At 40.1% G+C, this 26,533-nt stretch overlaps 1 protein-coding gene across 2 annotated transcripts in view; it reads right to left on the bottom strand.

Moving 5' to 3' along the window:
• Positions 1-26,533, bottom strand: part of CAP2 (cyclase associated actin cytoskeleton regulatory protein 2) — a 162,082-nt gene that overhangs the window by 64,837 nt on the left and 70,712 nt on the right. For both annotated transcript variants that reach the window (XM_036740974.1, XM_036740973.1), the window contains exon 4: positions 22,141-22,218. In XM_036740974.1, the coding sequence (XP_036596869.1) occupies positions 22,141-22,218 (78 nt within the window). The remainder of the gene's footprint in view (positions 1-22,140; positions 22,219-26,533) is intronic.

Genomic DNA, 26,533 nt, shown 5'->3' with positions numbered 1-26,533 from the left:
ACACTTGCAGGTGGATTTCCCTGAAGGATGATTACCCCAGGTTCAAGGTCTGTACTCATAAAACAATAGCTCCTGAGCCCCCATCAGTATGTTTATAATTCAGTAGTCAGCCAGAGGATACATTTAGCTCAAAGCAAAGGTATTTATTGGAATGACATAGTAATAAAATTCCATAAACCTGGGGCATAATCTCCCATAAACATACCTGGAATTAACAGGGAGAGTGGATACATATAGTAGCAACAAGTAGAATGGCCCATGGATAGCATGTCAAGGCAGATGAAAGGAGGACCAACTCACACCTCTCGAGGCTTCAGAGCTACCTGATATTTTAATGTTGCTCCTGATGACTTTGGTCTCACAGTCTCTTACCACACACTACTCCCCCAGTCATCTGTAGTATCAACTGTTTCTAGAATTTGGTTCAACTGAAATCTTTAGCCTGGGTATTGCTATGTTCTTTCAGAAAAAGCAAGAACCCTTACCTTAGCCTAGGAGCATAAGATGTTCTTAGTTTTATAAGGCTTTCCTTCTGCTGAACAAGAGACTGAAGAGTAGGGATATCTCAGCAAGCTAAAAGCCTTAAGCTTAGCTTTTTCTTTTGATGACCCTTCCTGGTATAGGATTCCTGTGGTCAGAGATTTCACCCAAGCTTATAGTAACCATCCATTTCCTAAATGTTCACATTTGCAGGTAAAGCATCAGACAACGACCATTTTCTCACTAATCACCAAATAGCTCTAGGGTTCAGCATTCACTAGTATTGAAACTCAAAATCTCCCCTTTTTGTCCATGTGAGTATGTGGAGAAAATGTAAAGAAACAATCTGTGTCCACTGGGTAAGTTCATCATCTCTGCTAATGGCTCAAAACATCCTTGGTCTTTTCATATTCAAATGGAATACTAAAAAATCTGAAAGGGCTTTTCCTACCCCTTAAAAGCTGCAAATTCAGCCACTAAAATCTGAAAAGGGAACATGCTTACACATATATGAAATGGATGCAGAATAAATACACAGTAATTTGGGGAAAGCAGCAGAAAAGACCTTAATGAGCTGAGCTTTGGAGGAAGCCAGGGATTCTAAAAGGCAGAGGTGAAGAGGGGGTACATTCTCGGCATGGAGGACATATTGCCCGTGCAAAAACACAAAGATGAGAGATGAACTATCATGTAGAAGGGACAGCAAGCAAAGAGTGGTTTGGAAAGGGGTAATATATAAGTTTGGAAAGGTAGATTGGCTGAAGGGCTGTAAATGCCAAATTGAGGAGTCTGAACTTGATCCTGGAGGTAATAGGGAGCCACTGGAGTTAATTAAGGAGGGCAGTAATGTTGTCTGACCTATGAATTAGCAAGATCACTTTGATAGCTAGATGGAGAAGGGATCAGAGATGCCAGAGTCATAAGGCAGATAAACTAATGAGGAGCTATAGGAATAATCCACGTGAGATGTAATAAAGACCTGAAGTATGGTGGGGATTACATGACCTATGTGACCATTCCCTTTCAGTCTCCTTTGCCACATCTTTATCTAGTTCATGACTGCTGTGAATATCCCACCTATCTCTGTCCTGGACCCTCTATACAATTTCAACTTGGTGATCTCATCAGCTTCCATGGGCTTAATTATTATCTCTGTTTATTATTCTTTGTAAAAAATCTACTTATCTAACTCTAGCCTCTGTGACCTCCAGTTTCATATCTTCAACTGCTATTGGAGATATCAAAATGGATATCCCATCGACATTCTAAATCCAACAGTTCAAAACTGAACTCATTGTCTTTCCCCATTATTCCTAACTTCCCTATTATTGTTGAGGGTATTACCATCCTCCCAGTCACCCAGGCTGCCAACCAAGGTGTCATTCTTGACTCTTACTCTCATTGTCTGATATCCAATCTATTGCCAAGGTTTCCATATCTGACATTTGTAACTTGTCTTGAATGCCTCCCTTTCTCTCCTTTGACACTGCCATAGTTATGATGCCTCACCATTTCACACCTGGACTATTTCAGTGGCTTGCTGGTTGGTCTGCCTGCCTGGCATATTTCTTCTCATTCCAAACCATCTTCCACTCAGCTGTCAAAGTGATCTCCCTAAGTATAGCCTGGCTGTGTCATACTCTTTCCCCCCTACCACCACTCAATAAACTCTGGTGGATCCCTATCACTTCCATAATCAAATATAAAATCCTCTGGGTTTCAAAGTCCTTCATAACCCAGTAACCTCCACCTGCCCCCACTTCCAATAGTCTTACACTTTAAACCTCCTCCATCTAATGATCCTGGCCTCCTTACTGTTCATTGAACAAGACACTCTATCTCCGGATTTGGGGCATTTTCACTTCCCATCTTTTGCACCTGGAATGTTCTCTCCCTCCTCACCTCTACCTCCTGTCTTCCTTCAAGTCCTGGCTAAAATTCTACCTTGTATAGGAAGCCTTTCTTGAGTCCCCTTAATTCTAGTGCCATCCCTCTGTTGATGATCTTCAATAGATTCTGTATATATCTTTTTTGTACATAGTTGCTTGCATGTTGTTTTCCCCATTAGACTGTGAACTCCTTGAAAGCAGGGACTGTCTTTTACCTTTCTTTGTAGTCCTAGTGCTTAGTACAGTATCTGGCACATGGTAGGTGCTGACTGAGTGGAGAGTAGAGACAGATGTGAAAGAAGATATGAATAGCGATTTTGAAAGGTTTGAAGGTGCTCATTTTACCTATTCTGAAATGGGGATGCATTAGCTGCTTTGCATTGTGGTTTGGGAAGTCTTCACTGAAGGCTAGACCCTTTTTGTCTTTTTTTTCCTAAGTTTTTCCCTTTTCATAGCACATACCAGAGATCAGAAGAGCTAAGAGCAAATGATAATGGAAAGTGTGTAGGTATGGGGGGGAGCTATCCACTCCTGAACATTGCTGCCTTAGGGCAGAAGCACAGAAGAGTAACAATGGCTTTCATTCATGTGGCCAGATAAGAAAAGTTCTAAGAACCCAAGATCCTGGCTCTAATAAAATGATTTGTTCTGTGAAACTTGGACTCAGCCAAAAGGCAGTATCTAAGGATCTAGAAGATCACATGTGTTCTCGAGGCTGCTGGTTACCCACTCCTGACAGCAGCAGTTTAAGTGTGGCCTCTGTAGCAAACTCAAGCTTGAGAGTTTGGGAATCCAGACTTTTATTTTTATTTTTTGTTTTTGTGAGACAATTTGGGTTCAGTGACTTGCCTAGGGTCACCCAGCTAGTAAGTGTCTGAGGCCGCATTTGAACTCAGATCCTCCTGACTCCATGGCAGGTGTTCTATCCACTGTGCCACCTACCTGCCCTGGGAATCCAGAATTTTTAGCAAAAGAAGGGAAGTTCTTTGGCAGACATAGAGTCTTACAGAGAAGAGGACTGTGATTGTGGTTTCTACAGCTAGAAGAAAACAAGAGTCTAACCCCGCAATATGGGGGAAGTAAGTAACAGACCTTGATTTTTTTCTTTTAATATAATCATGAATTATTCAGACAATGCAAATCAGATGGGACGGGAGTTGTCTCTCTAGCAGTCCCAAGTGAGCTTCCTTAACAAGGAGGTCCAAGCCCTCAGGGTACTGCTACTGTTCTTTGAAGGGGACCAATGACAGCGGGTGACTTGCAAGTGAATTAGATTTAAGTCAGCCTCACTCTTTCCTCCAGGGTCACCTGAGTTTACTGGCAAGATATAGGTCAGGATGACTAGAGATGACCCCAGATGCAGTGGGAGACATTGGCCTTTTTAAGATAAGATCTTTTCCAGGTCTCAGTTTGTCTGCAGCAACACTCATTCAGTGATTTAAGGCTAAGTAAGAAATGAGGCAAAAGATGGCCTAATTTGCCTACTCAAAAAAAAAAAACTAACAAAAACCAAACTGGGAGGGAAAGACCTTCAGGATTTCTGGCCAGAACAGAAAGAACTGCTATTTGCACTCACTCTCAGCCATCAAAACCCAAACAATGACCAAGGGAGGCTACTATGAGACTAAATGCCTAAAGTCTCTCTGGGGGTGAAAGCTAGACCTCACTTCTTGGAATGTCAGGATGGAATTGCCTTTCTAGCAACTCTAGGTTCACTTCCTTTCAGAGGGAAGTCCAAAGCCTTGGGTGGTGCAATGAATCTGGAGACTATAGTGCCCTGGAGCAAGGTCAGGCTCACTGGAGACAAAGGGAAATCATATTCCTGGTTTATAGACTATTGTGAATCTTTTACGTGTTTTCTGCATTTTCTGTTGGGTGAATCAAAACTTGTCTTATACCTGATACACACACACATGCATATAAACACATACGTATTCACACATATATAATTTTTAAAAAATCTTGAATGCTTATACCGGAACTATGGACCTTTTAAGCCAAATCTGTAGAGACCTAGTCATGAGCTATATTCTGAGATATCCCAGAGGCATCTCTGGCTGAGGTGTGTGTGAAAATAAACCAAAGAAATATGTTTGGGAGGGGATAGAGAGGGAGATTCTGCCCCAAAGATTGGACCTGGAGTGCTTAACCCCCAGAGCTTGTGGTACTTGGCCATGGGTGACATAAAGAAGCACTTTCAAGTCCTCTCTAATATTCACTGGAAAGACCCAGGCAGATGTGCTATTAAGGCAAAAAAATGTAGAGTTTGGAGTCAGAGAACCTGAGGTCAAATCCCAGCTCTGGTACTTACTACCTATATGAACTTGGGCAAATTATGTAACTGCTCTTAACCTTAGCCCCAAATTCCTCATATAGAAAATGAAAGTGTTATTTGGATTGGATAACTTCTCAGGTCCCTTCCAACTTTAAATCTATGACTATTTGCTCACTTTTTCAGATGAAAGACAAAAAAGCAGTGAATCACAGGAAATTTGGGAAAGGGTCTTACTGGTCCTGAAGCTATGACCTGATGAACTGTGAGTAAATTCTCATCTTAATCCCTCCTAGGTAGTGAGATCAGTGGTTCTCAACTAATAGGCCACAGAGTTATTGCAAGGGGTGAGCAAAGCCACATGTATTATCATTTGGATGTTGATCTAACTAAAATATATAGTGAGATAGCATAATAAGTAAGCTAATATAATTATCTATGGGTTGAATAATGACTCATGAATAACCATTTTTTCAAATTCATGTAAATGCTGCTTTGATGAATAAAATGCAAAAGCTTTTGGGAGTGTTCCTGAAATTAATAATAGCTGGTATTTCTAGAGTATGTTAAGGTTTGCAAACACTTTGCATATATTATCTCATTTTATCTGTGTGACAATCCTAGGAGCTAGATGCTATTATCCCCATTTTATAGATGAGGAAACTGAGGCAAAGAGGGGTTAAGTGACTTGAACTCAGGTTTTCCTGACATCCTTCCCTTCATTATACCACCTAATCTTCTGTCATCATGTATTTGCAATCTTTTTTTTTTTAAATATGGACCTAGGGGCAGCTATGTGGATAGAACACTCGTCCTGGAGTCAGGAGGATCTGAATGCAAATCTGGCCTCAAACACTTAGTAACTGTAGGACCCTGAACAAGTCACTTAACTCTGATTGCCCCCCAAAATAAATAATTAAATACTGAACTACAATAAATCAATTAAATTTACTTTGCAATTATTTCCACTTAAATGAAATTCATCCCACAAAATATCAAAACAACATACATTTCCAAAGGGGTGTAGCCATGCTCACTTCACCCTGGCTTCACTCACTCTCAGGGCATTCTCTTCAGTTTCTTACCAGCAGCCTTGCCCCTCCAACGTTGCTTCCTGACCCCAGGTGCTCTTCATATGTTGTCTTCCCTCACACTGTAGGCTTCTTGAAGGTAGGGACTATCTTGCTCTCAGCACTTAGCACAATACTTGGCACATAGATGTGCTTAATAAATGCCACCCCCCCTTTCACTTCCTCTACTTGAGAAGGTTGGGAGCCACTAAGTTTGATGCTTATTCACTATCTCAACCCATGACAACTACAATATTAGGGAGATCCAAAGGCACTGAGTAGCATAATAATTCTTAATGTATGGTATGTGGCCCTCTAGGAATCCCCAAGACTGTTTCACAGGGTTGGCGAGGTCAAAACTATTTTTACAGTAATATGAACACATTATTTGCTCAATACCCCTCTCTTTTCCTAATACACATCTCCATGAAGTCAGATTTTTCTCATGTACTTGAACTAAAACAATGTATCACAACAGATTGAATTGCAGAAGGAGATATGAGAATACAATTGTTTTCTATTAAGCTAGACATCAAAGAAATTTGCAAAAATATGCAAAGCAATGCCATTCTTGTCACATTTTTGCTTTGTAAAATAGTTTTTTTAACGAAAATATGTCATTTATGTTAACATATGATTTGCTACTAATTTTAAATGAATTAATAAATATTTTTAAAATTAAATTTTAATTTCTAATTGGGGAATATTGATAGATATAACTGACTTAAACAAAAGCTCTTTGGAGTCTTGATTTATAAGACTGTAAAGGGGTCCTCAGATGAAAAATTTGAGAACAGCTGGAGTAGGGGAAGGAAGAGAAGGGAATATGCATTTACATAGAGTCTACTATGTGTCACTTACTAGCTGTGTGACCCTGGGCAAATCACTTACCTCTGTTTATTTCAGTTTCCTCATCTGTGACATAAGCTGGTGAAGGCAATGGCAAACCCCTCTAGTATCTTTACCAAGAAAACCCCAAATGGGGTCACAAAAAGTCAGAAATGACCAAACAAACTACCATTGCCATGTGCCTGGGCAATGTGCAAAGCACTTTTTACAAATGTAATCTAATTTGAACCTTACAACAACTCTGATAGATGCTATTATAATCCTCATTTTACAGATGAGGAAACTGAGGCAAGCAGATGTTAAGTGACTTTCCCAGGGTCACATGGCTATTAAGTGTCTGAAGCCAGATTTAAACTTGGGTCTTACTGATTCCAGACCTAGCACTCTATCTATTGTGCTATCTAGTTGCCACTAGTAGTGAGAAAATGAGTCAACAGAAATTAAAGAGGTAGGATGCCATGTTAAAATAGAACTATTTCCTCCTTCACTTATTCAATACTATGATCTGTATTTCATTTCTTCCAACCTTTACCAATTTAGTCACTAGTATGAGAGAAGGCTTCATCCAAATGGTGTAAAAATGCCTTGAAGGTCATATCCATTAAGTCTGCCTCTCTCCTCCAGCCATGATCTAGACAATATGAAAATGAGACCTGTTAAAAACCTTAGCTTAAAAGGCCAAGGACCCAGATGGCTCTGGAGGAGAAAGTGAGGCTGCTGACCTTGCAAGCCTTCCCTCACTCAAATCCAATTCACTTTCACACCACGGCATCATGTCCCCGATGTCATGGTCCTCTTCCAGAATTAAGGACAAATAGCAGCAGCAGCAGGATAGTATAATTGTATCCATCACTCTTGTCCCAGGTCCCCTTAAGCTGCCCTCTCCCCTCCTCTGTCAAGTTTTACCCTGTGGTTATTTGGGGGTGGGTGAGCGATGAGAACAAGGAAAGGGATGAAAAAGCAAAGAAAAGAAGATGAAGAAAGAAAAAAAAAGATTCAAGATACTCCTGCTCTTTAAACTCTACATCTTTAGTGAGGCCTTCAAATACTGAGACACTCAGTATTTCCAAAACAACAACCTCGATTCTTGAGTGCCAAAATGCACTAATTTCAGTGTCTCTTCTTATAATAGAGGAATTTTTCTAGAGAAAAAGGCATCATTTCAAATTTCCCTGGGTATTTCGGACAAGAGGTACAAGCCACTAAATCATATCAAAAAAGGCTTTCTAAATTCTAAGAAGCCATGTAAAATTATTATTAACTAAATGACTATTATAGATAGTATATTGGTTTTAGAGAGTTTAGATAAATCATATAAAAGAGCTTAATTTTGAGAATATGCTGTGAATACTCCATAGCACAAGGCCTTGGGCATAATATGTATGATATATTTATACTTAATTCTAGGGTGGGCGGTATTCAATGGTATTCAATGATCATAGAAGTTTATAGTCATCAAATCTTTTTATAGCATATTGTTAGCATATCTATAATTTATTGGACACAAATTCCTTTGTCAGGAGTCCAACCCCCACTTATATCACTATTCCTATGGGAATATACTATCCATCTTATGATAATTCACAAGGGATATCTGTACACATTTCATTTGGGATGTAAGACAAGAAAATGTAAGATTTCCATTGGCTAAGCCATTAAAACTTGACTGGACGGTGTTGTGTTGGCTAATATTCTATAGAGAAGCATGTTTAGACCCGTAACAGTGAAATCTTTCAGTCCACTAATTTCTGTGGTTGTAATTTCACAATCACCACCTTCAGTAGACTAATGTTGGGCATTGAAAGCATATTAGTTATCCTGATTTGATACTCAAATCTTTTTTTTGAATCATGTGTAGAATCTGCACAGAGAAGAATACACTTAATTGGAACATTTTCTTAACTGCATTTGAATATCAGGCCAGCTGGATAACCACAGTCCATGTGAATTTAATCAGCACATTTCCTCCAGAACTTCTATTTTATTATTATTGAGCACTCAAGCTACATCTGTCACCAAAATCTGGCTGTGATAATCTCTCATCACTGCTTTCTCACATATGAAGTTGTCATCTATAATACCTTCAAAAGGGGCATTTTTAATGGCATGAAAGATAGTATAATTCAGTTGGAGGTCCTTAATAACATTTCATCAATTTGTCATTCATATGACCTTTCTCATTCCAAATTCATATGACTAATTCCAGGTGTATTATAAACAATACTGATTGTTGTTGTTGTTGTTCAGCTGTATAAATCAAGTCTGACTTTTCGTGACCCCATTTAGGGTTTTCTTGGCAAAGATACTGGAGTGGTTTGCCATTTCCTTCCCCAGTTCATTTTACAGATGAGAAAACTGAGGTAAACAGGGTTAACTGACTTGCCCAGGGTCACATATCTAGTATCTGAAGACATATTTGAACTCAGATCTTCCTTACTCCAGGCCCAGCACTCTATCCACTTCACCACCTAGCTGCCCTTAATATTGATTACATAGTATCAATCATATATTGCTCTCTACTAACTAGCTGTGTGACCAAATCAAACAGTTAATGCTTCTGACATCAAACCACCCTAGTTCAGGCCCTCATCAGCCTTTCACCTGGAAACAACAATTTCCTAATTTTCCACCCTGTAGCTAATCTGATAATAACAGCAACATTTTATAGGTACATTTTATACATATGTATCTTATATGACACAGCTGATAATCGCAACATTTTATAGGTACATTTTATACATGTGTATCTTATGTGACACAGCTGATAATAAATTGCACCATTTTATACGTATGTATCTTATATGACACAGCTGATAATTGCAACATTTCATAGGAACATTTTATACGTGTGTATCTTACGTGACACAGCTAATAACTGCAACATTTTATAGGTATGTTTTATCCATGTGTATCTCACTTGAGCCTTGCAACTACCAGGTGGTAGGCACCTGAGCGATTATGTCCATTTTAGAGGTGAAGAAACTGAGTTTTAGCAAGGTTAAGTCATCTGGCCACCTCTGGTAATCCCTGGAGGTCACATTTAGATCCAGGGATAACGCTTCCTTTCAAGTCACTGAGTAAACTCACAGAATCCTAAAGGGAAGTTGGAGCGCGGTACAGAACAAACTGTGCATTAAAATGCTGAGAGATTTGAGGAAAGGTAAAAGGTCACTGGCAACTCTGGTTAGTCTGCTAAGACCTCCCGGAGGAAATGAGTGATGGAATGAACCACAAGGATAGGGAAAGGGAATTCTGTGATCAAAGGCATTAAGTGGAGTTTATTCAAGAACTAGACTCTATCATCAATCAGAAGGAATGAGGACAAATATTTTCAGGCTCTTTCTTCCCAGAGCAGTTCCTAAGAGGAGACCTAAAACAGAAAATCAACTGAGTGGAAGCAGAGCCTAAACCGGGCTAGGTCATGTCAGGCGAACAGATTTAACAAAGAGCTGAACAAGGGCAAACTTCTCTTTTAAGTCACTCTCTTTCCAGGCCTCTTCAGTAGCTCCTCTCTTTCCAGGGCTGCAACCATGATCAAACCAATTCTATCATTGCTTCTGGAAGCGGTCTGCCAATCTACTTACTCTCCCTCCCAGGGACTTCGAATTTGTGTGTTGTTTCCCCCATTAGAATGTAAGCTCCCTGGGGGCAGGGGTGATCTTTGCTTTTGTATTTCTGTCCCCAGTGCTCAGAACAGCACATAGCACATAGTAAAGGCATATAGTAAGATGCAGTGAATAGAGCACTGGGCCTGGAGTCTGGAAGACTCATCATCCTGAGTGCAAATCCCACCTTAGACATTTACTAGCTGTGTGACCTTGAGCAAGTCACTTAACCGTTTGCCTCAGTTTCCTCATTGGTAAAATGAGCTGGAGAAGGAAGTAGCAAACCACTCCAGTATCTACACCAAGAAAATCCCAAATGCAGTCAAGAAGAGTTGGATATGACTGAAATGACTCAACAACAACAAAAAGTGCTAAATAAATGCTTTTAATTTCCTAGCTTCTTTCTAGATTTTTGAATACCAACCCATACAGCAACCTTCAGTTTATGTATAGGAAAAGAAAAAAAAATTATCATTCTCTGTGTATGATACTATTCATCAAGCATTAACAACATAAGGTGAGGAAGGAAGACAATCCAAGAAAAACTTAAAAAAACCCCCAAAAAACAAATATGAGTTCTTTCAAATTGATTTGCCAACAAATCTGATTCTTTCAGATTCAAACTGGGGGAGAAGGAGAATCTAGAAAACACATAAAGTCAGGCTTTTGACCCTTCTGCCCAGGGTTCATTATTTTCAAAATAGAGTATTTTCAAATACCTAGAAAGTGCAGGGTATTTAAATTAGAGAATAGAACGGAGTTCGGCCTCTCCCACAGAAAATGATACATAATTTATCCCAGATCATTTTACATTTGATGCAGCTGAAACTGAGCATTTAGAAAGCACTTCCTTCTTTCAGTAAGGGACTTATGTTTTAGGGCTCTGCATGCACAGGAAAGACTGTATCTAGCAGCCTCGAGCTGCTACACATAAACACTAATATCAAATGATCATTTTGCCATGTGATCCTTCCCCTGCTCACACAAATATAGAACATGACCATAAAAAGTAACAGACCATGGGCTCGGCTAAGTAATTTATTACAGCTGATGCAGGACTGAGATGCCAGCTGGAATTACCTTGTCTGCTCCTGCTATTTTTGCTTATACAGCTTATACAGATCACAAAGCTGATGTTCCGCAAACAACCTCCAAACTGAAATAGCCCCAAAACTGTTAACAAGTAGCACATCTGAATCCCACCAAAGCCAAGACATGTTTGGCTTCTAAAGGACAATTGGTTATAATGGCTCACTGACTTAAGATATTAAACTTTGCCGTCTACAAATTTTTGTTCATGTCATAAAAGTTTCCAAATCTTCCAACTGTTTATATTAAATTTATTGCAGTTCATAACCAAGTATTTAGGTTCACTGTAGCAAATGATAAATAGTGGATAATTAAAAAAATTTAAAGCCCATACAAGTAACCCCAACATTTGACCAAATGGAGAAAGGAAAAATCCTTAGCTCAAGATGCATTTCTGTCCTTTGACACAGTGTCTGTTATCAAGGTGCTCTGGAACCCTGACAAAAATATTTAGTATGAAACAATGCAGAAGACAAGAAATAATATCCTTTATTAACCTTTTGCCCCTGGGTTAACCCCCAAAGTCCTTTATACTATATTAAATAACCACCACACTTCCTCTTAGCAATCATTCATAACCCAATTCATGTCTTGCACAAAGGGGGATGAGCTAATGTGGCTTATCCGGTTTTTTTTCCCCAAAAGGCCACCATGAGTGATATCCCAATAGGACAGGAACTTAAAAAATCCTCTTTGCTTCCACCCTGCTGTCTCTGAATGTCTGCAAAGCCACCACACTCCAATCATAACTCACAAGCTCATTCACAGTTTCCCTTTACGGAAGCAAACAGTCTAGACAGATGAATGACAGAATAGCTCCCCTTTCTCTCACACTCATAGATAGGCTGTCAACTCCATTGGCTCTTTTTTTTCCTCCTCTCTGCATTTTGATAAACTAATAATTGGCTTTCCTGTTGGGATTCAACCTTGAATTGGTAGCTTTGGTCTAGAAATACAAGCAGACCTCAATGACATCACAGGGATTGCCACTTCCTTTTCTATACCCTTCAGAGCTAGGATCTACATTGTAGTTCAGAGAACAATCTTCCCACAAGTTACTCGGGACATATACGAATACTAATGCTTATTTTCTTTTCATTGACAAGATGACATGAAAGTGAAGGCTATTTCCCCATCTCATATCTAACATTCACATTTACAATGGGAAATGTTCGTCAGAAAAACACTAAAGAAAATTCCATTCTATGTGTTTTGTTAAGCATTCATACCCTGTTTAGCTTGTATACTCTATATATTATTAGACACATACCTCTACCTGCATATATAAGTGTGTGTGTGTGTGTATGTGTACACATACAAATATATTCTGCTACTAACTGCTACTTTATCTACACAGGCCTCAGTTTGCTCATCTGTAAAATAGGAGGGTTAGACTACTAGATGATTGCTAACTTCCCTTCAAGTGCTAACATTCTATGATGCTATTATTTGAGCATTTGCAGTCAAATGTTACTGTAATTAATCTGCAAAGTAATTTCTACAACAGTATCAAATTCCTACCTATTAGAGATGAAAAAAGTAGAGATAAATAACTTGTAAGAGAACACTAAGCAAAAGAGTAAATGATTCAGGAGGGAAAACACTGAGAAATGGACAGTCTTCATTAAAAAGTAAAATTTAATTCAATTTTTTGGTAAAAGATGAAATATCTGACTTTTAATTGCTTCTATAGCTACTTGTACCTCCTGGGTTAAAAAGAAAAAAGGCCTTTCCTAGAAACTACTTTTTAAAAACTACCCACAAAAACCTCTTTACCATATGCATGACATTAATGGACTATGTATTCAATAAAATACTTTTTGCCATCTCCTTGGTTTGGTTCAGCCCTTGGTTCAGCCCTTTTGCCCATAACGCTAGAAGAAGTTTTAGAGTAGGATTTTTGAGCAGACATTTCACTTTGTTTTAAGGACCCAATTCCCTTAGTGTCTAATTACCACCAATTTAAGGACTGTATACCTTCTCTGCTCCCCACCCCCCACCCCCACCCAACCCTTACCCCAAATCTTATGCCTTTCAATATCTTTGAAGGAACTGTGAACCTCAATTTCATTGGTAGTTTTCTCAGAAATGGCTGAAGAAACACTTTGGAGTTAGTTTTGCTCTTAAGTCTGACTTTTTTTTTTATGACTTCTAGATTCACCTCCACTGCAGGCCTGGTCAAGGCTCACCTTGTTAGAGTTTTTTTTTAATGAAGGACAGAAACCTGGGTTATCTGACCCACACTCTGGGCAGGAATCGGGTGAAGCTTGCTCTAAACCCATTAACTAAAATAATGAGGTGGGATGTGTTCTAGGGTAGCGAAGGACAGTCACTGAGTCGGACATCACTAGGATCTTCATTTCTGCCACTGCTCTTCTGCATTTACATTACCTACTACTTTGGTCACATCTCCTAAAATTTCTAAAGTGGTTCCACACTCAGCTCAGTATTAAGGTGCAGGCCAGGTTCACTGAGCTTATAGGTCTGGGAAGAAGGGAATCCAGTTTTAGTGAAAAGAAGAAGCAGCTAGGTGGCCCAGGGGATAGAGTGCTGGGCTTGGAGTTGGGAAGATCTGAGTTCGAATGTGACCTCTGACATTAGCCATGTGACCCTGGGCAAGTCACTTAACCTCTGTTTGCCTCAGTTTCCTCATTTGTAAAATGGAGATAATAAGAGCAGTTACCTCCCAGGGATGTTGGGAGGATCGGATTAGATATTTATAAAGTGCTTAGGACAGTTCCTGGCACTATGTAATTGCCAGATATTCTTATTAGAAAAGTTCTTAAACAAAAGTCAGTCAATCAACAAGTATTTATTATGCTCACTGGTTGAGGCTCAGTACTAAAGAGAGGCAAAAACACGGACCCTGTTCTCAACAACCCACATTTTAATGGGGGAGACAACATGCAAATATAAGATGGGGCATAAATGTAAGGAAGGTGGTCTTGGACAGGAGACACAGTTTGGAGGGGGAGGTGGGGGAAACCTGGGAAAGGCTTCCTACAGTAAGATTGGAACTGAGTCTTGAAGGAAACCAAGGGAGCTAAGAATGGGAGGTGAGGAGGGAGGGCTTACCAGGTATAATGGACAGCCAATGCAAAAGCATGGAGTCAGGAGACAGAATGACGTGCACGAGGAATAGAAAATAAGCTAGTATGGTTAGAGAGTAGAGAGTGTGTGCAGGGGAAGAACGTCTTAATAAGACAGGAAAGGTAGGAAGAGGCCAGATTGTGAAGAGTTCTAAATGAAAAAATAAAACAAAACAGGGCATAATATTTAATCCTAGAGGTAATAGGGATCCACCAGAATTTATTGAGTGTGAAAAGGGGAGTTAAATGGTCAGACCTGTGACTTAGGAAAATCACTTTGGAGTGAGGAGAGATTTGGGTTGAAGAAGGAAGACCAATGAATGGGCTATTGTGATAGTCCAGGCAGGAGGTGATGAGGGCTTTAGTAGGATGATGGCTTTTTAGTGAAAAGAGTGGGACATGTACAAGAAATGTTGTGAAAGTAGGAACAATATTGTTGAAGGACAATCCTCGACAACAATTTCGATATGTGGAGTAGGTGTGAGTGAGGGAATTGAGCATGACATTGAAGTGGCAGCTTGGGTGCCTGAGGGGATGGTGGTGCCCTTAATAGTAATAGAAGAGAATGGGAGATAGGAGAAAGAGTGCTGGACATGGAATTAGAGGGGCTAGGTTCAAATTCCAGCTCTTTGTGACACTGTGCAAGTGAGTTCCTCTTTCTGGGTCTAAGTTTTCTCATTTTTAAAAATGAGAGGGCTGGGTTAGACCAATGGTTCTCAAATTATGGCATGGAGTCTCCTGGGTGTCCCTAATACTCTTTCAGGGAGTCTGAAAGGTCAAAACTATTTTCATAATAATACCAAGATGTTTAATTTCCAATATGGTAAATATCAATAGAGACAATCCACATGAACAAAAGCTCTTTGGGGTCTGATATTTTTAAGAGCATCAAGGGGTCCCCAGAACAAAGAAAAATTGAGGCCCTTTAGACTAGATGATCTCAAAGATCTCTTCCAGCTCTAAATCTATGCTCTGACCTTAGGACTAGGTTCTCCTTGGTCTGTCTACTCCATTCCCCATTCATCATTTAATGCTAAAACCCTTACACTTTCCATTGAATGACTCCTCCCCACCCCCCAGCCATGCGAAGTATCATTAAATTTTAGTAGGAAACCTTATTTAAACTTTGAGTTTCCATAAATTAACATGGCTTTGACTTCCTCTTAATAAACCCCAAAGCTGATAAGATTTGTTAGACACCACAGATTGCATATTCTGGGCCCACTAACAATCCTGATATATTAATGCTCGTAAATAGACTATTAGTACATTATGGCTCCAGGGATTATTAATTTAGTTTATGTGAGCTGTCTCACTAAACTAAAAAAATAAATGGATGGAACAATGAGTCAATACTGTTATTGATTCATTTTTTTTGGACTGGACTTGTGATTTCTTTGGTCTAAGAAGCTTCCCTCAAAGTACTTTCTCTACCCATAGAGACTGACAGTTTCATTGCAATTTATACGCTCAGACAGTAAGTGACTTGCCCAGGGTCACAAAGCCAGTATATGCTGGGGGGGTGGGGTTACTTGAACCTTGGACATGCTGACTCAGACACCAGCCCCCTATTTCCTACCCCAGGCTGTTTCACATATTAATCAATTACAAATATTTACTGAGTGTTTATTATGCGTGGACAACTGTACTCAGCACTGTAACATGCCCACTAGGGCAATGATGAAAAACAAACAATCTGCTTGATGATCCTGCTATGAGCACAGGATGGCACTGGCTCCTTTCCAGATGCAGGCCAGAGGAAGTAGCAAGCAGAGGAAGGTGGCCACGGGGAAGCTTCCCCTCCTCTCTATTCAGTGAGTACAGTCAGCAGCTTCCTAGCCTGGAAGACGTGAGTCAAAGCGCTTTAAAAAAAACAAAACCAGAACCAAAAATAAAACCCAAGGTATTCTATTTGCTTCAAATTATTTTTAGGGGTTTAAAAAATACTGGCTTAATTTTTTTCAAAATGCAAGTGCATGTACATATACGCACATTAGTATTAGTGTTTGCACTAGATGCAGCCTTTCTAATTTGAGTGGCATAAGAAATGGTGGTGAAACTATAGAAAGGGATGGGGAAGAGAATGTTTGCTGTTGTTACAGGCCAGCAGCTGCAGTTACACCACCTGTCTCAGGCTGCCCATATGTTCCTGCAAATTGACAGGGGCTAGCTCTTGTGAGGCCTTCAGTGGGAGACCTCCCAGGAGCAAACGGCCCACTGGTGACTCGGCAGGGTGATAGTCTTCCTTGGGCACTGCCCCAGACCAACATTCCAGAGGCTCTGTGCTGCTAGAGGCAATGTTTTCAGCTCAGAGACAAGGGAAAATCAGATTATTGTAGTCATCTCCTGCTTCCTCCCTCCTTCCCATCTGCTGTCTCCCGTCCCTCTGCCACAATCTTCCTAATGCACAGATCTGGCCACACAAGTCTCCTGTTCAGAAATCTTCAGGGGTTGCCCATTGCCTACCTTGGGCAATTGGAGAGGTTACTCTTTGGCCTTAGACACTGTAGCTGTTCAATGAGAAGGTCAAACTCATCCTAGGAATACCATACTATAGTCTGACGCCAGTCTCCTCTAGAAAGTATTGGGATATTTGTCTTTCATTCTAAAAGGTTTCCCTGTTTCCAGATTCCTCTCCCTCACCTCAACTCATCATCCACAGGGCTACAAAAATAGGTATCCTAAGGTATAAACCTGACCTTGCTCAAAAAACACCGGTGACTCCCTACGGCCTATATGATAATACACAAACGCCTCAGTCTGGAATTTAAGTTTCCCCACAACTTGGCTCCAATCTACTTTTCAGTCTTATGTAATATTACCCTCTTTCTCTCCTTTGTTGCAACCTGGGATAAATGGCCCAAGTCCAGTGGGGTGCTGGGGCCAGAGAGAACCTGCTTTGGAGAGTCAACTGTTAAATTTTCAGTGTGATCTTTTACACCTCAAAAACCAGCAAATGCTGATTTATACAAATCAGGGCTTAATTTATTGTTTTGTTGATTGTCTAGATTTAAGTAAGTGATGGAGAAAATGTTAATGTAGATTAAACTTAAAAGTGTGTCAAGCAGTACTCCCTCCCTCCACTCAAGAGAACTGGCTGTTAACATTTTCCAGCACACCCAGGATATAGGGATATGAAATGTAGGTGCTCAACAAACGCTTGTTGATTAACTGATTGAGAATTTAGGTTTAGAGACTGGTGGAATTCTTGTCAAGGAAACTTTTTTAAAACTAGAATAACTGAGTGTGCTGGGGGCACTGCTATGCTCTCAGGTAGCAGGAAGGCTGAGGCTGAGGTTGGCTGAAGGATCTCTTGAGCTTGGGAGTCCTGAGTTGCAGCAGGCTAAGCCAATTGTGCACTGGACATTAATATGGTAAGGAGAGGGCCACTAGGCTGCCTAAGGGGAGGAAGTGAATCGGCTCATCAGAAATGGAGCAGGTCAAAGCTCCTAAGCTGATCAGAGTGAGACCAAGCCTATGAGTAGCCCCTGTACTTCTGGCCTGGGTGAGATAGCAAGTCTTCAAAAACAGACAAGCAAATAAAAAGAGAATATTTTATCTCTTTGGGTTCAGGGGTGTTTTATAAGGTGCCAATCTCAGTGATCAACCACCACTTAAACACTTCTGAGAATAGGGAACTTACTGCTCCTGGAGGCAGCCCTTTCCAATTTCAGACAGATTTAATTATTAGTAAATTGGTCTTTATATTCCACCGAAAGCTGCTTCTTTGCAAATTCCTCCCAATGCTCCTGCTCTCTGACTTGGACCAAGTAAAACAAATCTAAACTACCTTAGTTCCACAAATACCTGAAGTTAAAAGAACTATGGATATATAAGGGCAGGTGGGTGGCACGGTGGATAAAGTACTTGCCCTGGAGTCAGGAGGAACTCAGTTCAAATCCAGCTTCATACACTTACTGTGTGACCCTGGGCAAATCACTTAACCCTGTTTGCCTCAGTTTCCTCATCTGTGAAATGAGCTGGAGAAGGAAATGGCAAACCAGTCCATTATCTTTACTAAGAAACACCCAAATGGAATCACAGAGTTACATATGACCGAAAAATGACGGAACCTAAAAAAATTAAAAAAAAAAGAAAAATGACGGAACCTTGATATTTAGCTTAGAGAAAAGACAGACTTCCGGGGAACAAAAAAAACTATCTTCAAGCATTTGAAAGGCTGTGGAAAAAGGATTCACTTGTTCTGCATGGGCAAACTAGGAACAATGGGTCAAAGTTGTAGAGGCAGAATTCACCTCAATATGTAAGCTTCTTACCAGATCTATCTAGCAGTAGAATGGTCTGCCTCTGAGAGTGGCCTGTTCTTTACAACTGGAATTCTTTAGTCACAGGCTGGATATCTGTTTATCAGGGATACTGTTATACAGGGCATAGAGAATTCAGATACAGGTTGAAATAGAGGACCTTTGTATTCTATGCCCCCTCTACAATCTTGTGATTTGAAGACATATGACATAATCAAATCAATCCCCTTTCCCATTCTTTTTACTTTAAATTCAAAGAAGTCAAAGCAATTGGTAATTAGATATCTAATATGTATTAAGGCATGGTGCTGATTCTAGATGGGTTACATTTATGATGCAGCAGCATTTTTATGTAATATATATGTATATAGTGGTGTCTCCTGGAAAGCAACACAAATATTGATTTTTCCCATTTTGCAGAACATAAGATAATAATATATCAATTTTAAATAACGACAGAGGGTTGTAATTATTGGGATCTTTGATTTTATGGCATGCTGGGGGAAGCAGCTATGTTTTATTTGATGTTAAATCCTTTCACAGGACCAATGCCATATCTCCCACCTGCCAGTGATTCGTGCTTAGAGAATATTGTTTTTGATGATATAAAGAAAACTAGAAAAGTTTTCAGCCAATGCCAAAAAAAAAGAAAACTAGGCAGCCTACATCCTTGATACTGGGAGAGGAAGACAGCGTGTGCCCTTTGACCAAATCCATTCCCTTCCTCTTCTGCCCCTCCCCTCCCCCCATGATTGTGTTTATGACTGAAGTAGAGAGAACCAAGAATTGCATTTGTTGTGATCCCAAACAACTTTGCCCAGTCAAACTTATACTATCTCTTGCCATAACTCATTTTGTAGCATTTTAAAAGAAATGTACACACACTAGATCATTCAGAGTCCTTCCCATTCTCCCTCTACCCCACATTGTGAATTGAAGAGGGAATATTTGTGTGTGAGGATGAGGTGGGTGGAGGTGGCCATACATCTCTTCTTCTCCTGAGATATTAAGACTGTATTCTTACTTCACTCGAAGAAAGGGCAGAATGAGGCTTAAATATAAAATATCAAAATAGCACATGAGATCATAGATATAGAGCTAAAATGGATCTTAGAAGTCATACAGTATAATCCCTTCATTTCACTAATGAGCAAACTGAGGGCTCAAGAGATTAAGTGACTTGTCCAAGATCACACAGATGGTTAATGGCACAGCCAGGATTTGGCCTGGGGTTATATGATTCTGAGTCAGGGCTCTTTCTAATGCACTGCAATGTCTCCAACACACTACACAGCCTCCTGTTCCAACAGCTTTGATTACCCCTTTTGCAAAGGACCAAATGCATTCTCTGGATGCAGATGGGGCAAGAACTTATGTCTTACCTCTCTGACACTCAACTTTGAGGGACCAATGGGAAAAAGATCTTTCCCATATACCTTCCTTAAGAGAGATGAGAAAACCAAGGAAGGAAACACAGACAATTTCTGGATAGCTAATGGCTCTGCTTTGGTTGAGAACTATGTTTAAGCTCCTAGCTTACAAAAAGTTTGTCATTAAAGAGAAATACAAGTTCATGGTCAATGATATCATTCAGAAAAATAACTCGATCTCAAAGACAAGGAAAACTTAGGAGAGAAAGCCATGTACTGCCTCTGTAGGAAGTCCAAAAAGTTTTCATTCTGCAATGGGGCACACACAAAGCACAATAAAGAAATCAGGAATCACATCAATAAAAAAGACTGTAAGCGGTAGAAGCACAGGCCGATTTGTCATGATTTTGCTGATTGCTTAAAAAGGAAGTTCCCATCCATCACAGGCCATACATTGGAGCTTGGCGCTAGTAAGAGAGCCACTGAATAGTGACGCTCTGTTCCACTGATTAAGAACATGCTGGGTAATTTCACCTACTCAGGGCACGTCTGTGAGGTAGGTCAGCTTGCTCTTTCCTTTACTAGTGCTGTGTGATTCATGCTTTCAAAGGTGAAAATTCCATAAATCTCAAGTGAAGTTCTATTTTCTGCTATTCCCAGACAAATTTTACAACCTCAGGAGCTTTAAGCATAAACAAAGGGATTGGCTAAATGTTTTTAGCAATAAAAATACTTATAATGTTCAGATGTTTATATGATCAATAAAATTTATCTATCTCCAGGGATTTCTCCCTTTTCTCCAGGGTCTTATACAGTCTTCCAGATGCCCTACCCCATGATTGGAACCTTGTCAGAAAGCAAACAAACTTGGGGCTCATGAATAGGTGACCTCCAACATTCTTATGGATTTTACTTTCACCCCAGGCATGCACGTAAATTTCTAGTATTACCACACCACTGCCCCTGGGCTTGGACTCCTCCTGGAAAGAAAACAAACTTGGGATTGCTAGAAAGGCAAGCCCCTTCTCAGACCTGTATTCAGCAGTAGGATTCAGCCAGTTCACGCTGGTTTGGTAGAACCGGTACCTAATTTTAGGTTTAGTTCTGTGGTTGTTAGTGGGGGTGGGGCCTGCTCCCGCCACATGGAAGATAATTTGCAAACAACAAAACACAATCGTTATGATTTTATGGATGAGGAAACTGAGGCCTGGGAAATTGATGTGATTAGCCAAGGCCATACACAAAGCTAATGGGAGCACCAGATCTAGACCCTGCTTTACAGTTCCCATGATGGAAGGCATTGTGGTAGACTGAAGAAAGCGCTGGGCTCAGAATGTAAAAGACCTGGAGTCAAGAACTGCTGATACCACTTACTACCTGTGTGAACTTGGGCCATTCACTTAACCTCTATGGACTTCACTTTCTTTCTCCATAAAATGAAGAGGCTGGCCTAGATTGTCTCTAAAAATGCTTGCAGGATGCCATCTATGATTCTATAACCTTGGGGCAGTTAGGTAGGTTAGAAACACCCGAGTTCAAATATGGCCTCAGATACCTGTTAGTTGTATGACTCAGGACAAGTCATTTAACCTCTGTTTGCCTTAGTTTATTCAGCTGTAAAATGGGGATAATTATAGGATCTACCTCTCAGGGTTGTTGTAAAGATGAGATAATAATTGTAAGGTAGCTTAACATAGTGCCCGGCACATAGTAGGTGCTGCATAAATGTTAGCTATTATTATTACCTCATGAGGGATCTAAAGCATCAAATGAAATAATGTAGTAAAATGCTTTGCCAATTTAAAGTACTTCATAAATGTCACTCCTTCTCCCATCATATCATGTTATCTCTTAAATTTGCTGTGGTTACTAAAATACAGATGTAATTGTGTGCATGCTGCATTTTATTTTTTATAATCATGGACACAAATGTTAATGCAACTTGTGCATTCAGATTGTGAAGATGGTTGAATTGATTAGCTCAGCTATGCTTTGATAGGGATGAGTAGGAACATATAGACACAGCCCAAGGCTTGACCTGCGATATGTATTTCAGAGACAACAGCTCAGGTGATTTTCTGTTACCGTTCTCCAACATGCATGCCTGTTGTTATAGATACACAGTGCGGACCACAGTGTCATGGAAGTTCAATAGATCTTACCTCTTGGGGCTGTTGGTATTGAGATGCTAACAAGAGGAAAGCTCTTTGTGCTTGGAAGGCGCTGTGCACCATCTCTGCCTGGAGAAGGAAAAGAAGAGTGACCGGTGAGATCACAGAATCAGAGGAGAAAGGAGCATCAGAAGCCACACTGACGAGCCCATAGCTGACTAAGAGTTTCCTTGTATAACCCCGTCCCCCACCAGGGGTCATCAACCTTTCATCTAAAGTTCTCCAGTAAGAGAGAACCCTCTAGTTTCCAGGACATCCAAACCACCGTTGGACAGACCTAATAATAACAAACACACAGAGTAGGGCCAAACAGATTCTAAAACTGGCTGAGGTCAAAATATGGGTCTCATTCTGCATGTCTCACAGGTTGGTTGAGAAACTCAAATTATTTAATATATGTAAAGTGCTTGGTTCACTAGTTTGGGGGTATATTGGATCTCATGAATATACAGCTCAAAGTCAATCCTGAACTGCATGATTGCTAAACTGCTGAGTTCTGGTTTACTTTTCCACTGCTTCTGAAGGACGGGTTTTATTTTCCTAAACCAATCTCACCTTGAAGGACATGACTACATAATACAGCTTTCTGGTAGAGAAATATACTAAATAGTTTGTAAGTGTTGTGCCCCGCTCTGCCCACCCCACCATGATCCTCTCTGAATTTGAATTCACATTCATGGATTTGGTTGACAGAAGTGGCTACTATCCTCAGGATATAGGGGCATACCCTGAGGTATCACGCTTCTAAAACTACCACTAATGGTAACTCTGTGGATGGCTACTCCTCCTACTGTAGCTCATGAGTTCCTATTAGTCTGTCTCCCATTAACCATCAGTCAGTAGACTTAATTAACTTTTTAGCTGTTATTACTAAGATGGTACAAATAAGAACAATTGGTACAAAATATTCTCCCCCCCCCCCCCAAACCCGAGGAGTATTCTCTCACAAATATACACAGCTTCAATGGGAACAGTGGGTTTAAATGTAGTGTACAATGGCAGTGAGGTACACGTACAGGATACACATTTTGCAAACGATAACTTACAACTCCTAGTACTAAAAGACCTGGAAGTCCTTTCTCTCTTCGTAGAGCTTCATGAGTGTTTCTCTTCCCTCTTGTGTCTAATTTCTTGCCTTTTTGCATTCCCATGTGTCTTTGGGTGTGCATATCTGCTTCCAACTGGATGCACTGTCTCCTACTCATTTAGTAAATCTGATATAGCCAATTTGATGGAGAGAAGAGAACATCCCCTCCCCACCTGGTTGCTCTCTGGTACAGGAGAAAGGATTTTATCTCCAGAAAATGCCTCAACTCCTCAACTGCTAAATGGCTTCTGCCCTTCACCTTACCAGAGAGTAACAATGTGGGGAAGGGACTTTCATACACACACACATACTCTCATATTCCTATACATATACACACATTCTGCCCAAGGGGGATGACTGATTCTTTTAGATAATCACAAGATGTTTCCTGTATGGTGTTAGCTGCCTTTATCCAATGGTCAAGGACCTGTAATACTTTCAGACTGATTAAAGATCTATTCACATCCTGTTGCAGGGCTGTAAGAAAATTCCTTAACATTTACTTATTATTTTATGATTACTTTCTGGACCCTCCTGATCACAGAAATTGAAAAGTAAGTGTGTGTGTGTGTGTGTGTGTGTGTGTGTGTGTGTGTGGTGTGTGTGTGAATTCCCTACCTTATATAAATGGATGGAAAAACTCCAAGGAAACCTAAACGCTGAAATCTAAAGTTCTTTTTAGCAATGATCCCTTGGTCAAGTTACCCAAAAGGTACTGCATGAAGGACTGAAACAGTTGTTCTGGGAATAATAATTTGGGATCTTCTGATTTGTGTAGTTAAAATTTTAGTTCAGAAATGGCGTTAACAATCTTTTGTACTTGTCCCAAGATTTATGTACAAGTCATGTTCATTTATGCTTTAAAGTTTACAATCTAGTTACCTCATAATAACCCTGTGAAGTAGGTAGTATAGTTCTTACCCTCCCTATTTTAAATATGAGGAAAGTAAGACTCAGAGAGGTCAAGTCAGAATGCAGACTCAAATTTAAGTGTCCTTTCTCCATGACCAGCACTTCCTCTATGTTATGTTGAGTTTTAGGTCCTTTCAAATTGATTAAGGACCTATTTGTATCTTCTTGCTGGGTTGTAGGAAAATTCCTTGATATTCACTTAACATTTTGTGATTACTTTCTGGACCCTCCTTTTCCCTGATAACAACCTTCAATCAATTCAGGGTTAAGCAATTATCTGGTGATTTTCATCAATGTAGAGGGACAACTTTATATGCTTGCTCTTCTTTAGACTGCTTTTTTTCCTAATAGCAGGACTTTTTTGTGGGGGTGGGGAGGAGGTGAAGGTGTTGAGGGGACTAATTATCTAGCTAATGATGATAAAAATTTTTACTTTGTCCATGACAAAATAGCCTATATGAGGTTTCCTTTGCATGATTCTCACACTAGAATCCTGGAATTCTGCGCCTGATTGGCACAGTAGAGAACACAGTCTAACAAATTATTCTAAAGTCAAGCAATTCTCAACAGAGTTCCTAAGTCATATTTCAAATTACTTCTATTCAATCTCCTAGAAGACTCTAATGGAAACTTTATCCTTTTTTCTCTTCATTGATTGTTTCATCTGCGGTCCATCTCTTTAGAGCCCACTGAGGCACCTAATCAGGTAACATCCTATTTACAGGCAATTTCAGTGAACCTACTGAGTCAGATAATGAGGGAGGGTTCACTCAGCTAGTTTGAAACACTTTGAAAGGAAATGCCAAACATGCAGGCTTTTCAATAAATAAAAATAATTGAGGGGGCTTGCTAAGCTTGGTCATCAAGACACCCATGTGAGAGAGAGAGAGAGTGAGTGAGTGAGTGAGTGTGTGTGTGTGTGTGTGTGTGTGTGTGTGTGTGTAGGAGGGAAACACCTGGTGAATAGACAGTTTTGTACATGTAATATGAAATCCACCAAAAATCACTTTAACAGCTAGGCATCCTGGGTGGTATAATTTCTGCTGTTCCTTGGTCCTGGAGTGAGGAGGTAAGGAGGAAACAAGTAAAAATGAAAAAATGATTTCTTTCAAGTTAATCTCTGTAGAATACAGTTTCTAAGATAGAAGCTTATCCGAGCTTTGAATATTCACCGAAGCTTTGCACTGTTTAGTCAAAAAAGCTAAAGAGGTAAAGTATGATGTGGTCAGGGAAATGAGTAAGGCCCAACAAGTATATAAATAATTACAATATCGGCTAACATTTATAAAGTGCTTTTAGGTTTGTTTTACATACATATACCTCATTTGATTTGTTCTTTATGACAACCCTGAAAAGTAGGTGCTATTATTATTCCTATATATACTTACATTATTATTCATAATATTCCCATATTATTCCCATATACCCCCAGGAAACTGAGGCTGAGAAAAGTTAAGTGACTTGCCAAGTAAATGTTTGAGCTAGGATTAGAATTCAGGTGTTTATGAGTCCAAGTCCTGAGCTCTATCTACTGAGCCACTAGATATCTCAAAAATCAATCCTTAGCCAATTAATGAAAATTTATTAGGCACTTATTATTTGCTAGGAACTGTGCTAAGCTCGGGGGGGGGGTAAAGAAAAGCAAAACAATTCGTGCCCTCAAGGAGCTTACAGTCTAACAGCAGAGACAATATGGAAATAAATAAGTACATACAGATAGATACATACAAAATGGGGAAGAGGGGAAGGCTCTAGTAGCTGAACACAAGGAAAAAGTGTCCTGCAGAAGGTGGCATTTGAACTGAGTCAGGAAGGAAGGCAGGAAAACTGCCTCCTGAGTGGGAGGTTAGCTGCATTCCAGCCATGTAGGACAGCCATAGGAAGTGGAGTATTGGGTGGAAGTCAGTACGGCCACATTGCAAAATGTATAGAGGGGAGTAAATTTCAAGAAGACTTGAGAGGTGTGAAGGGGCCGGGTGGTAAAGAGCTTTAAATGCCAAACAGAGCATTTGATATTTGATCTTGGAAGTAACAGAAAGTTGTCAAACCCATGCTTTAGGAAAATCACTTTGGCTGTATGGAAGATGGATTGAATAGGAAGAAACTCCAGGCAGGGAGAAAATCTAGATGAGAGATGAGGGCCTGTCCAAGGATGGTGGCTATGTGAACAGAGAGAAGGGGACATAGATGGGAAATGTTGTGAAGGTGGAAACAAGATTTGGGATGTGATTAGATATATGGTGTGAATGAGAAGGATGACACCAAGGCTGTGGACCTGGGTGACGGGAAGGATACAGGTGCCCTAGAGAATAACAGAGAAATTTGGAAGAGGGATCGGGTTTTGCAAAAAGATAATGAGTTCTGATTTGCTTGTCCTGAGTTTGA

This window comes from Trichosurus vulpecula, chromosome 1, assembly GCF_011100635.1.
Source record: "Trichosurus vulpecula isolate mTriVul1 chromosome 1, mTriVul1.pri, whole genome shotgun sequence".
Classification (NCBI taxonomy): Eukaryota; Metazoa; Chordata; class Mammalia; order Diprotodontia; family Phalangeridae; genus Trichosurus; species Trichosurus vulpecula.
Note: the sequence above shows the minus strand (reverse complement) of the source record. Positions and strands in the feature narration are given on the sequence as shown.